Source organism: Antechinus flavipes, chromosome 1 (assembly GCF_016432865.1).
Source record: "Antechinus flavipes isolate AdamAnt ecotype Samford, QLD, Australia chromosome 1, AdamAnt_v2, whole genome shotgun sequence".
NCBI lineage: Eukaryota > Metazoa > Chordata > Mammalia > Dasyuromorphia > Dasyuridae > Antechinus > Antechinus flavipes.
The window spans coordinates 664,653,694-664,667,139 of NC_067398.1; the positions used below are offsets into that span (position 1 = coordinate 664,653,694).

The 13,446-nt window shown below is 34.5% G+C and overlaps 1 protein-coding gene across 1 annotated transcript; it reads left to right on the plus strand.

The window, feature by feature from the left end:
• Positions 1–343: 343 nt before the first annotated feature.
• Positions 344–1,183, plus strand: LOC127548222 (olfactory receptor 7D4-like). Its single transcript, XM_051975512.1, has 2 exons — positions 344–691; positions 977–1,183. Exons 1-2 carry the CDS (start codon positions 344–346, stop codon positions 1,181–1,183), a joined length of 555 nt encoding a protein of 184 aa, XP_051831472.1.
• The last annotated feature ends 12,263 nt before the right edge of the window (positions 1,184–13,446 follow it).

Here is a 13,446-nt window from a genome sequence, read left to right on the forward strand (position 1 = left end):
CATTTATATTTCAAAGACTTGAAGAACCAGGAAGAATTGTAGACATTTTTAGGTTCACATCCATCATCTTTCATTGAGATTGCTTGTGTTCAAGATCACAAAGATAATAAATTCCATCAACAGGGAAAGAACTGAGAAATTCTAAGTCAACACTTAATGTTCTTTCTATTCTATACTAAAAAGATAATTGTATGTTCATGTTATGCGCTTCTCACTTTTCTTTCTCAGCAGAAAATTCAGACCTATATTACCAGAAAACCAAACAAAATTCACTGAATTTATCCTTCTGCGATTTTCTGAAAAACCAGAACATCAAGGCCCCCTCTTTGGGCTGTTCTTGGGCATGTATTTGGTCACAGTGATTGGAAACCTGCTCATAATTTTGGCCATTGGCTTTGACTCTCACCTCCATACCCCCATGTACTTCTTCCTTTCCAACTTATCCTTTATAGATCTCTGTGTGATATCTACCACAGTCCCCAATATGTTGGTAAGTATCTTGAGAGAAAACAGGACCATCACCTATGCTGACTGTCTTGCTCAGATGTATTTCTTTATGGTTTTTGGTTTGTTGGACAATTTCCTTCTTACTGCAATGGCTTATGACCGTTTTGTAGCTATCTGTCATCCTCTTCGCTATTCAGTCATCATGAACCCTGGGCTGTGTGGCCTGTTGGTGTTGCTTTCCTGGATAATAAGCCTTCTAGACTCCCTTCTTCATAATCTGATGGTAACACGGCTCTCCTTCTGTACAGACTTTGAAATTCATCACTTCTTTTGTGATCTTGCTGAGGTCCTGAAACTCTCTTGTTCTGACACCCTAGTCAATTTCATCTTGATTTATATTTTAGCTGGATTTTTATTCATTCTCCCCTTCACAGGGATCCTTTTCTCTTATATCCAGATCTGTTCTTCCATTTTGAAAATCCCATCAGCTCAGGGCAAGTATAAAGCCTTTTCCACCTGTGGATCTCACCTCTCTGTTGTTTCCTTATATTATGGCACAGGACTTGGAGTGTATTTGAGCTCTTCAGCTACCCACTCTTCCTGGAAGAGCACAGTTGCCTCAGCAATGTATGCTGTGGTCACCCCCATGTTGAATCCATTCATCTATACACTAAGGAATAAGGACATAAAAAATGCCCTTAGGAAGCTAATTAGAAGAACAGTTTCCTCTCAATAATTGGCTGGCTCCTGGTTGTTGGAACAAGACACTGATAGTTTTGAGTAAAATAGTGGAAGGTGGAAATTTTTTATTTTTTAATTTTCTTCCCACTTAAATCTACCCTTCATTTTGCTTTTTCAGTGATGTTCCCTAAAATACACATTTAACTCTTTCATCCTTTCCCACTGAATGCCAGGTGATCCTTGTTGGTAGTAGAATCAAATGCAAAATCATCAGTTTGACATTCAAATACCTTTATAACCTAAGTAGTTCTCTACCTTTCCAGTTTTTAAAAACCTTACACCATACCCTAGTTTTAACTTCAGTGAAACTATTCTTTTTGTTTTCCATGAACAACACATTCTATTTCTTGGCTCTGAGTACTTTCTCAAGCTGTTCCCCATGTCTGAAATGTTCTCTTTATTCAACTCCACCTATTGGCCTCTTTTGCTTCCTTTAAATCCTAAATTAAAAAAAAAATCCTATCTTTTCCTGGAAGCTTTCCCAACTCCTTAGTTCAAATGTGTTCACTTTGTTAATAATTTAATAATCATTATTCATTTTTATTTACCTATTAACTATTAATGTATTGAACACAATAATTTTGTTTATAGCTTGTTTGTATATATATATTTGTTTGTATGTTGTTACTCCTATTGGATTGTGTGACCTTTGAGGTCAAGTACAATCTGCTTCATTTTGTATGCCCAATGTTTAGCACAATGACTGAAATATAGTTGGTGCTTAATAAATGTTGACTTATCAGTATGACTATTCCTACTTTAATGACTTACTCTGTTTTTACTGATTATAAAGGACCTTGACCTTTCCCCTCATGATTTCTATTATTGAAGCTTACACCAAAATCACATCTGCTTGAACACATTCTGCTTCCTCAGGATATTTTCTAATTAAAAAAATGCTGGATTTGGAATGACAGGGCCAAGATTTTAGTCCTTATTCTACTACTTATGAGTTGTGTGCCCTTGGACATGTTATTTAAGGGATTTTTCTCAAATTTTCTTTATTTCTGAAAAGGGAATTGGAAGATCTTCCCTGTCTCCTTAACATTTTTTATACATCAAATGAAATATGTTCCATTTGTAAACTATAAATTTCTATATAATACAGAAAAGGAAAAATTTAGGAAAATTGATATGAAATTTCATCCTTGTTTTTTTATGTTCCATCTCCTTCATATCTAAGCAAATGGCCATTATGAGTGGTTGTGTTAAAAAAATCCTTGGTACTCATCTTAGGATGAACCTCTTTGTGCTTTGCCTGCAACAATTGAAATCTTTATCTTTAGTTGCTCTTGGAAGAATTGGAGCTGTGATGATTATTGTATATGAGAAACTAAAGTGAACTCCATGTGATAATGAGACATTGAAAATATAAAACTGTATTATGGCACAGGACTTGGAGTGTATTTGAGCTCTTCAGCTACCCACTCTTCCTGGAAGAACACAGTTGCCTCAGCAATGTATGCTGTGGTCACCCCCATGTTGAATCCATTCATCTATACACTAAGGATTGTATATAGATTGCTACCACGATTGTTTTTATCACATTCAAACATTGTTTCAGTCATGTCATAACTTTGCTTAGGATATTTCACTGGCTTCTTATTATATCTAGGAAAACATTTCATTTCCTATATCTTTTATAATCCTTCATAATAAGGTTCCAACACATCTTACTAGGTTGATCTCACATCACTGTCCCAACATACTCAGTATTTCAGCTGAACTCATTTACTTATAACAATATTACCATTTCTCTCTTCAGAGCCATTACACAGATTGTTTCTCATGCAAGAAATAGGGGAGTCCATATTCACATTTGTATCTCGGATTCCCTAGCTCCATTCATTGCTAAGTTTGAGGGCTAACTCCATCTAGAATGCCTAATCTCCCCATTGGTTAATATTATGTCTAGATGCACTAAATTTACTGCCCACATTTCATTTTGCTCATCTGTTTCCATCTTGAATCTTCTCTGCAACAATGGACTAAAAGCTCTCTGAGAGTAGAGACTGTTTCATATCTGTTTTTGCATGCAAAGCACATAACCGAGTATCAGAAACATTGTGGGCATCTAAAGAGCATCTGATATGAATTGCCTTGATCTTGGCCCTCTCTCTTAAGAAGCCCCAAATCACAGAAGAGACTTTTGATGTCTGTCCTCTCCTCTCTCTTAAATCATGAAACAATCATCTCCAGATCTAAAATGTCCCTGAAAACGTCTTTAGCATTGTCTTTCAATTACAAGGCACAAGTTACCTTAGAAATTGTCCTTTCCCATTGTTTGTCTGACTGCTTTAGTTGTGAGAAAAGTCTTCCTTAGATCAAATTTTCTGAATCAAAATCTATATCCTCAGAACTCAAAGATACTGATATTATCTTCAGAAAAAAATCAAAAAGAAGGGAAAAAACATAATTATATGTCTATCCACAAAGATAGATAAGTGAAAAGTTGTCACAATATTGGAAGAATACTAATTGAGATATTTAAAAGTTAAGAATCTTATGAAAGATGAAGACAATATATATACTAAATCAGATTAGTCATTATCTTAGGGAGGGGAATAGATGATAGAGGGGGAGTGATAGATTTGGAACTCAAAAATTTAAAAGCAATCTTTAAAAATTGTTTTACCATAGATTGCCCAGATTAACAGAATATGAAATAAATTACTAAATAGTCCCATTTTAGAAAAAGAAATAGAACAAGCTATTAACCAACTCCCTAAGGAAAAATCTCCAGGACAAAATGGATGTGAATTCTACCAAACACTTAAAGAACAATTAGCTCCAATATTATATAAACTATTTGAAAAAATAGGAAATGAAGGATTCCTACCAAATTCCTTTTATGACACAGACATGGTATTGATCCCTAAACCAGGTAGGACAAAAAAAGAGAAAGAAAATGATAGGCCAAACTCTCTAATGAATATTGATGCAAAAATATTAAATAAAATATTAGCAAAGAGATTACAGATAATCATCCCCAGAGATAATACCAAGTAGGATTTATAACAGGAATGATTCAGTATTAGGAAAACTATTAGTATAATTGACTATATCAAATTAACAAAATAAAAAATTAACAAAAAACATATGTTCATCTCAATAGATGCAGAAAAAGCATTTGATAAAATCCGACATCCATTCCTATTAAAAACACTTGAGAGTATAGGAATAAATGGAATTTTCCTTAAAATAGTCAGTAGCATCTATTTAAAACCATTAGTAAGCATTATATGTAATGGGGATAAACTGGAATCAATCCCAATAAGATCAGGAGTGAAATAAGGTTGCCGACTATCACCACTACTATTCAGTATTATATTAGAAATGCTAGCTTTGGCAATAAGAGTTGAGAAAGAGATTAAAGAAATTAAAATAGGTATTGAGGAAACCAAATTATCATTCTTTGCAGATGATATGATGGTATACTTAGAGAACCCCAGAGATTCTACTAAAAAACTATTAGAAATAATCCACAATTTTAGCAAAGTTGCAGTATACAAAATAAATCCACATAAATCATCAGAATTTTTATACATCACCAATAAAATCCAACAGCAAGAGATACAAAGAGAAATTCCATTTAAAATAATTGTCAATAGTATAAAATATTTGGGAATCTATCTACCAAAGGAAAGTCAGGAACTATATGAGCAAAACTACAAAACACTTTTCACACAGATAAAATCAGATCTAAATAACTGGAAAAAATTAAGTGCTCTTGGATAGGCCAAGCAAATATAATAAAGATGACAATAGTACCTAAACTAATCTACTTATTTAGTGCTATATCAATCAGACTCCCAAGAAACTATTTTAATGACCTAGAAAAAATAACAACAAAGTTCATCTGGAAGAACAAAAGATCAAGAATCTCAAGGGAACTAATAAAAAAAAATCAAATGAAGGTGGCCTAGCTGTACCTGATCTAAAACTATATTATAAAGCAGCAGTCACCAAAACCATTTGGTATTGGCTAAGAAATAAACTAGTTGATCAGTGGTATAGGTTAGGTTCACAGGACAAAATAGACAATAATTATAGCAATCTAGTGTTTGACAAACCCAAAGACCCCCGCTTTTGGTATAAGAATTCACTGTTGGACAAAAACTGCTGGGAAAATTGGAAATTAATATGGCAGAAACTAGGCATTGACCCACACTTAACACTGTACACCAAGATAAGGTCAAAATGGATTCATGATTTAGGCATAAAGAATGAGATTATAAACAAATTAGAAGAACATAGGATAGTTTACACTCTCAGACCCGTGGAGAAGGAAGGAATTTGTGATGAAAGAAGAACTAGAGATTATTATTGATCACAAAATAGAAAATTTTGATTATATCAAGTTAAAAAGCTTTTGTACAAACAAAACTAATGCAGACAAGATCACAAGGGAAGCAATAAATTGGGAAAACATTTTTACAGTTAAAGATTCTGATAAAGACCTCATTTCCAAAATATATAGAGAATTGACTCTAATTTATAAGCAATCGAGCCATTCTCCAAATGGTCAAAGGACATGAACACACAATTTTCAGATGATGAAATTGAAACTATTTCTACTTATATGAAAGGGTGTTTCAAATCACTATTGATTAGAGAAATGCAAATTAAGACAACTCTGAGATACCACTACACACCTATCAAATTGGTGAAGATGACAGGAAAAGATAATGATGAATATTGGAGGGGATGCAGGAAACCTTGACATTGATGCATTGTTGGTGGAATTGTGAATGGATCCAACCTTTCTGGAGACCAATTTGGAACTATACTCAAAAAGTTATCAAACTGTGCATACCCTTTCATCCAGAAGTGTTACTACTGGGCTATATCCCAAAAAGATATTAAAGAAGGGAAAGGGACCTGTATGTGCAAAAATGTTTGTGGCAACCTTTTTTGTAGTGGCTAGAAACTGGAAGCTGAATGGATGCCCATCAATTGGAGATTGGCTGGGTAAATTGTAGTATATGAATGTTATGGAATATTATTGTTCTGTAAGAAGTGACCAACAGGATAAATACAGAGAGGCTTGGAAAGACTTAAGTCAACTGATGCTAAGTGAAATGAGCAGAACCAGTAGATCATTATACACTTCAACAACAATACTATTTGAGGAGCAATTCTGAGGGAACTGGATATCTTCATCAATGAGAAGATCCAATTCAGTTCCAGTTGATCAGTGATGAACAGAGCCAGCTACACTCAGAGAAAGAACACTGGGAAATGAATGTGGACTACTTGCATTTTTGTTTTTCTTCCCAGGTTATTTTTACCTTTCTAAATCTGATTTTTCTTGTGCAACAAGAGAACTGTATAAATATGTATGCATATATTGTATTTAAGATATACTTTGAGATATTTAACATGTATGAGACTGCCTGCCATCTAGGGGAGGGGATGGAGGGTAGGAAGGGAAAAGTTGGAACAGAAGTGATTGCAAGGGACAATGTTGAAAAATTACCCATGCATAAATTCTGTCAATAAAAAGCTATAATAAAAAAAGAAAAGAAAAAAGTTGTTTAGAGTAATTTTTAAAAAGAAATTTGGAATGGTTTGTGGGAGAAGTTGGATGAGTTCCCATCTTTACTTGGCCATTTTGGCCCCACTCCCAAATGACAGAATTCCTGAAAAATATGTGATAGAATCCTTTATAAGCTTGTCAACTTGTCTTGAAGGGATAGTTCCCAATTGCTATGATGGCAACTTATACTGCAGAAGAAAAGAAAGTTTGAGTTTCTTGGTAATGTTATCCCAGATCTCACTTTTTAGCTAACAAGGACAGATTTTCTAGTCCAGAATTAGCTTAAGAATAAGCCTCAGTTTGAGTTGACAATTTCAAGGGAAAATGAACACTTTCTCCAGAGATCCTGAATTACATCCAAATTTGGAAATAAAAGAGAAATATTCCTTGTAGATGAAGAACTAAATTTCCATAAGGAGAGGGGAATTAAAAGCTTTGGATCTTGCCACCATGACCCCTCCATGACAGTAAATTACTCAGACTATTTAGGACTAGTGGGAATGGTACTATTTGGTAAGTGATCCCCAACATATTTTGCCCTTCCTGAGAGTATTCAAATCCCAGGGAACTATTTAGGATTGTCAAGGAAAGGGTAACTCAGGGGAATGTTAGAGTGTTGTTCCTCAATGTCATCCCCAAATTGCCTTCCAAAGAGAGCTTCTGACTACTGAGAGTTTTACTGGTTTTTCTGTAATGAATTCCAAGGCAGAGTTGTTTGAATATCTCATACTGTTTCAGTGTCTGTTTGTAGGCTCTTGGAAGTCCTTGTATTTTCTACATTTTCTGTAGAATGAAATAAAGGCTGCTTCATGCTGCATTGGAATTTATCATCTTGAGAGTTTGTATGGGAACTTGAGCCCACATTTTGGGAATTCCAGAAATAACCAATATTTAATCTTTATTTTACATTTTTCTTGGAAAAAATTTGGGCATAAGAAGCCAAAGAAAAAAGTGATATTTTGTTTTCTGCTTCTAGGTGTAGAGTGACCATATGCCTATTATTTTGGTGATTTGTGGGAACTCTGGATAATGGATAATTATAGAAATAGTATCAATAAGAAACAATATTATTCAAATATGTATAGTGTTTAGATTGTTAGTTCCCTTTATACATATTATTTATTTGATACTCACAAAATTATGTAATATAAGATTTATTATGAACATATTATTTATTCAGAATCTGAGGTTCAGATAAAGTGATTTGTCTAGAAATGCAAAACTATAAGAATCAAAAGTTGTATTCAGTCCAAAATCTTTCCAATCAAAACCCATTTATTCACTACATTTATTCCTAATTACATCTTGTAATGACTAAAAAAATCCTGACATTTTATGAATGGAAATGAATTAGCTTAAGTAGCCTTTATCAATGAAATGTTATTTATTGGGTGAAAGGTGTGTTCCCTGTAGATTAGCATACCTCTGGTGTGAGGACTGCGGAGTTCTTTTCAGGGCTGCTCTCCCCTTTTGTTTCCACATCTAACTCTCACCTGTGGTTCCAAGAAATTTAGCAAGCAAAGTGGCCATATCTTGGTAAACCATTTTAGCAGACAGGCTAAGCCAGGCTTAGTGGTCCCAAAACTCTGCTGAATTAGTGGGGTATATACCCCAAGCATGTGAAGATTTTACCTGGTAAAATAGGTAGATAAGAACAGTTTGTTCCAATGACTATGAGAACAGCTAAAATGGATGCTGTGGTGCACGTAGAGTTTGGTTCTACCTCAAAGACACCAGTGTTATCCATTGCATCTTGGGGCATCACTGGTCATTTTGACTCTGTTCTGCTGGTAGACAGTGATTACTCTGAAAGAGAGAGTGAAACCAATGATTTAGTGCAACTCTGCTTCACTTAAATATAATTTATGCTTGCATTAAAAGACATCAACCATAGCATTTTACCATCTGTATACATCTTAAAATTCTGTGGTCACCAGGCAAGTGATAAAGAAGCAAGTACAAATACTTTAGGAGCTATAGTCATTATTCTGTACACAAGTGGCCTAGGCCATAAGGTTATGAGAAAACTTAATAGGTGTCACTTTCAAAGAACAACTTTGAGTGAAATAAGGCCAGCAAATGAAGGCCAGCTTCCCGAAGTCAAAGGTAGATACATGTTTTTGTGGAGTGGCCAGAGTGAAGAGGAGTGCTACAAAGCTGATGTAGGCTTTGCAATCAAAATGAATATAGTAAACATGCTTGTTATGTCTCCCAAAAGCGGTGAATAACAACACATGACAATACAAATAGCACTTGCAGATCATCAGTGCCAATATTTTCATCATGACTATCAATCAATCCTAAATCCATTTACCATTTACCTGAGGATGAAGCCAATTGCTCCCTAATAGAAATTCCAACTGAAGAAAACTGTAATTAGGCTGTTTTCATATGGCAAAGTACCTGGTGCTGATTCTATTTTAGCTGAGGTTTAGAGGGTAGGAGTCCTTGCTCATTCAAAAACAGAGCGAATTTTACAGATTAGATGATAGGATTAAAGTTTAGTCTCAAGAGTTTAGTGTGTTTCTGTTGTCCTTTTTTTGTAAAGGTTAAGGGGATAGTTTGCTCTACACCAATCACAGTGGAGTTTCTCTTAGGCATTTCTGGCAAATTTTGGCCAGAGTCTTCCTTAATAGACTTATCCCATGTTTATCTACCTGAGAGCCAGTGTGACTTTAGAGAAGGTCAAGGTATTGTCGATATGGTGTTTCCTGCATATCACTCTAGGAAAAATGTGATGAGCAGAATGGAGGGCTATACACATCCATAGATTTGATAAAGGACTTAGCTCATTTCAGTCATGAGAGTTTATGAAAAATTATGTCAAAATTTGTCCAGAAAAGTTCATCAATATTTTTCTCAAATTCACAATGGCATTCTAGCCTGGGGTCTCAGACAATTAATCCATGAGTGAAATAAGTTTGTGGGTTTGTTTCCATACTTTTCCGCATGATATACAGCCACATTGTCAAATTCCTTCAGTTAGGACAAACGTGGCATCAGGATCAGATACCACACAAATAGTAAATTCCTCAACTTGAAAAGGCTATAAGCCAAAGCTAAAGAGGAGGAGTGCTAGTGCATACCCCCCCTTTTTTTTTAGATTATTGTGCATTCAATATAGCCTTCAAAGATGAGATACAACAGTGTATGGATCAATTCTCTCTTGCTTTTGCTAATTGTGGCCTAACAATTAACAGTAAGATAAAACAGGTACTCCATCATCCTATCATATCATATCAAGCATATGCAGAACTATTGGGCACAGCAAATGAGACGTTTTGAATGTTATGGATAAGTTCATTTACCTTGGCAGTTTTGTCTACATAGATAGTTAGGTTCATGCAAGCACTGCTAGAGGTAACTTATATTAATATTTGGAAGTCTCTAAAGGAAAGAGTGGAAGAAGAGGTGTTACAAAACAACCAAACTGAAGGTATATAAAACCACTGTCCTCACCTCGCTGTTGTATGACTATGAAACTTGTATAGTTTACCAGCTCTGTGAGAGGTAATGGAATCACTTCCATTTGAAAAGACGAGATATCAGACACTGGGCTCCTTTCTTGAATTAAACTACCAAGCATTTAAACTCTACTGAAGAGAGCACACCTCTGTTGGGCTGGCTACATTGTTTTGAATGCTTGCCAAAAAGATTTTTTTTTTGGAGACCTGAGAAAGGGCAAGAACACATGTGTGGGAAAAAGTAATCCAACGACATTCCCAAGGTCTCTCGGAAGAATGTTAGAATTCATTGCATGACAAAGCAGACAGTGGCAAAGTACTGACCAGCCAGGTGTGCCTTCATAATAGAAGGTGCTGTATTCTGTGACCAAAGCAGAGTAAAATTAGCTCAGAATCAATGCAAGTTATGCAAAGTTAGACAATCTATCTCAAATATTAATGTGAACTATTTGTGCCCAAACTGGCAGAGCTTATTGAGCTCATATTTCCTTATCAGCCACAGTTAGGTACACATTCCTAATATAGGAATACAATTCTCATCCTTTTCAAGTTTGAAAAATAATAACAACCAACTTTGGTGATTTGTGAGCTCTCTGGATTACATCATTTAATTACAGTAATAATAACAAAAAAGAAATTATAGCAGTAAAGTATGTATATATGGATTTAGCTTTTCTCCTTTCATATATATTATTTTACTTGATCACAAAAATATGCAATGTAGGTTTTATTATCAACATTCTATTAATTTAGAAAGTGGGCTCAGGTACATTAAGTGACTTTGCAGAAAAGAAAAGCTATTAAATATCAAAAGTTGTATTCAAACCCAAATCTTTCTAGCCAAAATCCCTCCAGCTACAACACTGTACTCCTCCTAATGGTACTTTGAAAAGACTAAAAACATTAGTGATACTTTTTGACTGGACATGAATTGATTTAAATAGGCATTGAATAATTTTGATTAATAGAGCAAATGTTCAATGTTAAGTTTTTTTATGAAACATATTAAGTGTGTATTTTTTTCAGAATTTGAACAACTCTGAAGGACTTGTGATGACAAATGTTACCCATCCCCAGAGAAAATGAAAGGAGTCTGAAAAGAAATTGAAACATACTTTTAAATTTTATATTTCTTAGGGTTTCTAGGGGGTGTTGTTTTCTTTTATATTGTGATTATAATATACGTACTATTATAATATTATGATATATTTCTTTTATATTATGATTATCTTTTATATACTCTATTGTAATTTTATATTATGATATATTATATTGATTTATATTAATATTATGACATGACTTATATTATGATTATATATTATGATTAAAATAAAAATGAATTTTTCATGACTATACAAATATAACAAAAAATCTCGACCAGTTATAATATTGAGCCAGAGTTGATTAAATGAAATTAAATAGGAATAAATGTCAGGTCTTAGATTTGGTTTGGAAAGGCAAATGATAAAGATAATATGGGTGAGGACCAAGTAAAGAAATTTGACATGCTTCCTAGAGAAAAGAAGCCACAAGTTGGACATCAAAGGTTTCTGTGTGAGTTTGAAATAATCTAATGTGAAAGAGTAATTGGACTTGCTCTTCTGGGCTTTAGAAGATGCAATAAGGAACAATGGGGTAATTGTACAAGCAGCCTGATTTTACCTCAGTAGAAGCAAATACTTTCTTGCAATTAAAATGCTATAGTAGCAGAAATGGATGTCTTAGGAAACAGTGAACATATAATGAGTCTGATCGGACTGAAGAGCTTTCAATGCTCAAGATCTCCAGGGTTTATGAATTTCATGTGTAATGCTGGACAACTCTCACTGTTAGAAAGATTTCTGTAATCATTTCATGCCCTATAGGGAGTTCAGTTATTCAGGAATAGGAAGTACAATTATATGATTTTTCTAATGAAGAGGGTGGGGGAATTGAACCTCACAGGCAGTAGAAATTTCAAATACTCTACCTCTTACTTCACAGGACCAGATATAAGCTCAATCAGGCCAGAAAGGATCTGCTTTTAATTCCCAGAGATATCATTCGTACCACCTGAAAAATCTTTACTTTTTTTGGGGACCTAAGCATCTGCCTTTCTTGCCCTCCATTCCAATAGATACACTCAGTTAAACCTGTCCCATTGTTTATTTTCAATAAGATATTTGAGATAGGAATTGTTGGGAAGAGAAAAAGTAAAAGAGGTGGGAAATAAGAGAAAGGAGAAGCAGCATTGCTCAGAAATTCAAGGAGAATCTCCCAAAACCTGTACAGATGAAATTACAGTCTAAATTAGTCAATAGAACAAGAAAATCTGACCTGCTTCAAAGTTTATTTGAAAGCCCAGAGTTTAGCCCAGGATCCAGTTTGGAAGAAAAGCAAAGTAAAGTAGCATAAGACATCTGCTGAGTTATGTTCAGGTTCCCTTTTTGATAAAAGGACATTTATTTAATTATTTTCATCCTTTGATCCTGAGCCATATAATGGGAATCAAAAATTTCTTTTTGCCTTCCTGGTGGTTTTTCTTTTGTGAGTGTCTGTGTGAGAATCAAATGAAATCATCTTTGTGGAATGTTTTTTAGTGAACTTAAATCATTCTGAAATTCTGAAAAAAATATATACTTATTTTTTTTTACCACAATAGCAGAGATATGAGTCTGTTGTTGTCTAATCTATCTCAACCAAGTATAATCCAAATACCAGGGATAACCTTTAGCCGGAGGTAAGTCTCAAATGAACCAGTGGGAAGACTGAGAGTTTATGCCCCTAATCTCAGATAAAAGTTATTTGGGAATGGTATGACTAGTTTCATTCTTACCATAAAAGACCCTTGGGATTCTACATACTCCTGAAAGGTTCTGTAAGTTTAATTTATCAATCAATGCACAAGTAATGATCAAAGAGTATGGGTGAGGGCAGGGGAGGTGATAGAAGGACTTCCTACCCTAGTAGTACTGATGAGTAGTCTTAGTCCAATGCATATGCTGTGAAGGTTGTCAAAAACATAGGGAGTTTTCAGAGGTTAGTCTGGAATTCCTATGGAGAATGTCAGAAAGAAAGTCTCTCTAATATTTAAGGTATAATTAATTGCTGTACAAAGATATTTGGTTGTCTCATTTAGTAGTTGGGCTAAACCTATTCAAGTATACGTGAAAGTAGATGGAATTTAGGGTCTCTTTCAATTCTGAGTGACTGAGGGTCACTGCATTGTACATGCACATTTCTTAGATTTTCTTAAATTCAACAGAAATAACTGTC

Bases quoted from the DNA above. Each gene is read 5' to 3' on its own strand.
- LOC127548222 (XM_051975512.1), top strand. From the start codon at position 344: ATGTATTTGGTCACAGTGATTGGAAACCTGCTCATAATTTTGGCCATT. The intron at 692-976 runs ATAATAAGCCTT...TGTGGATCTCAC, and splicing joins TGTTGGTGTTGCTTTCCTGG to CTCTCTGTTGTTTCCTTATA.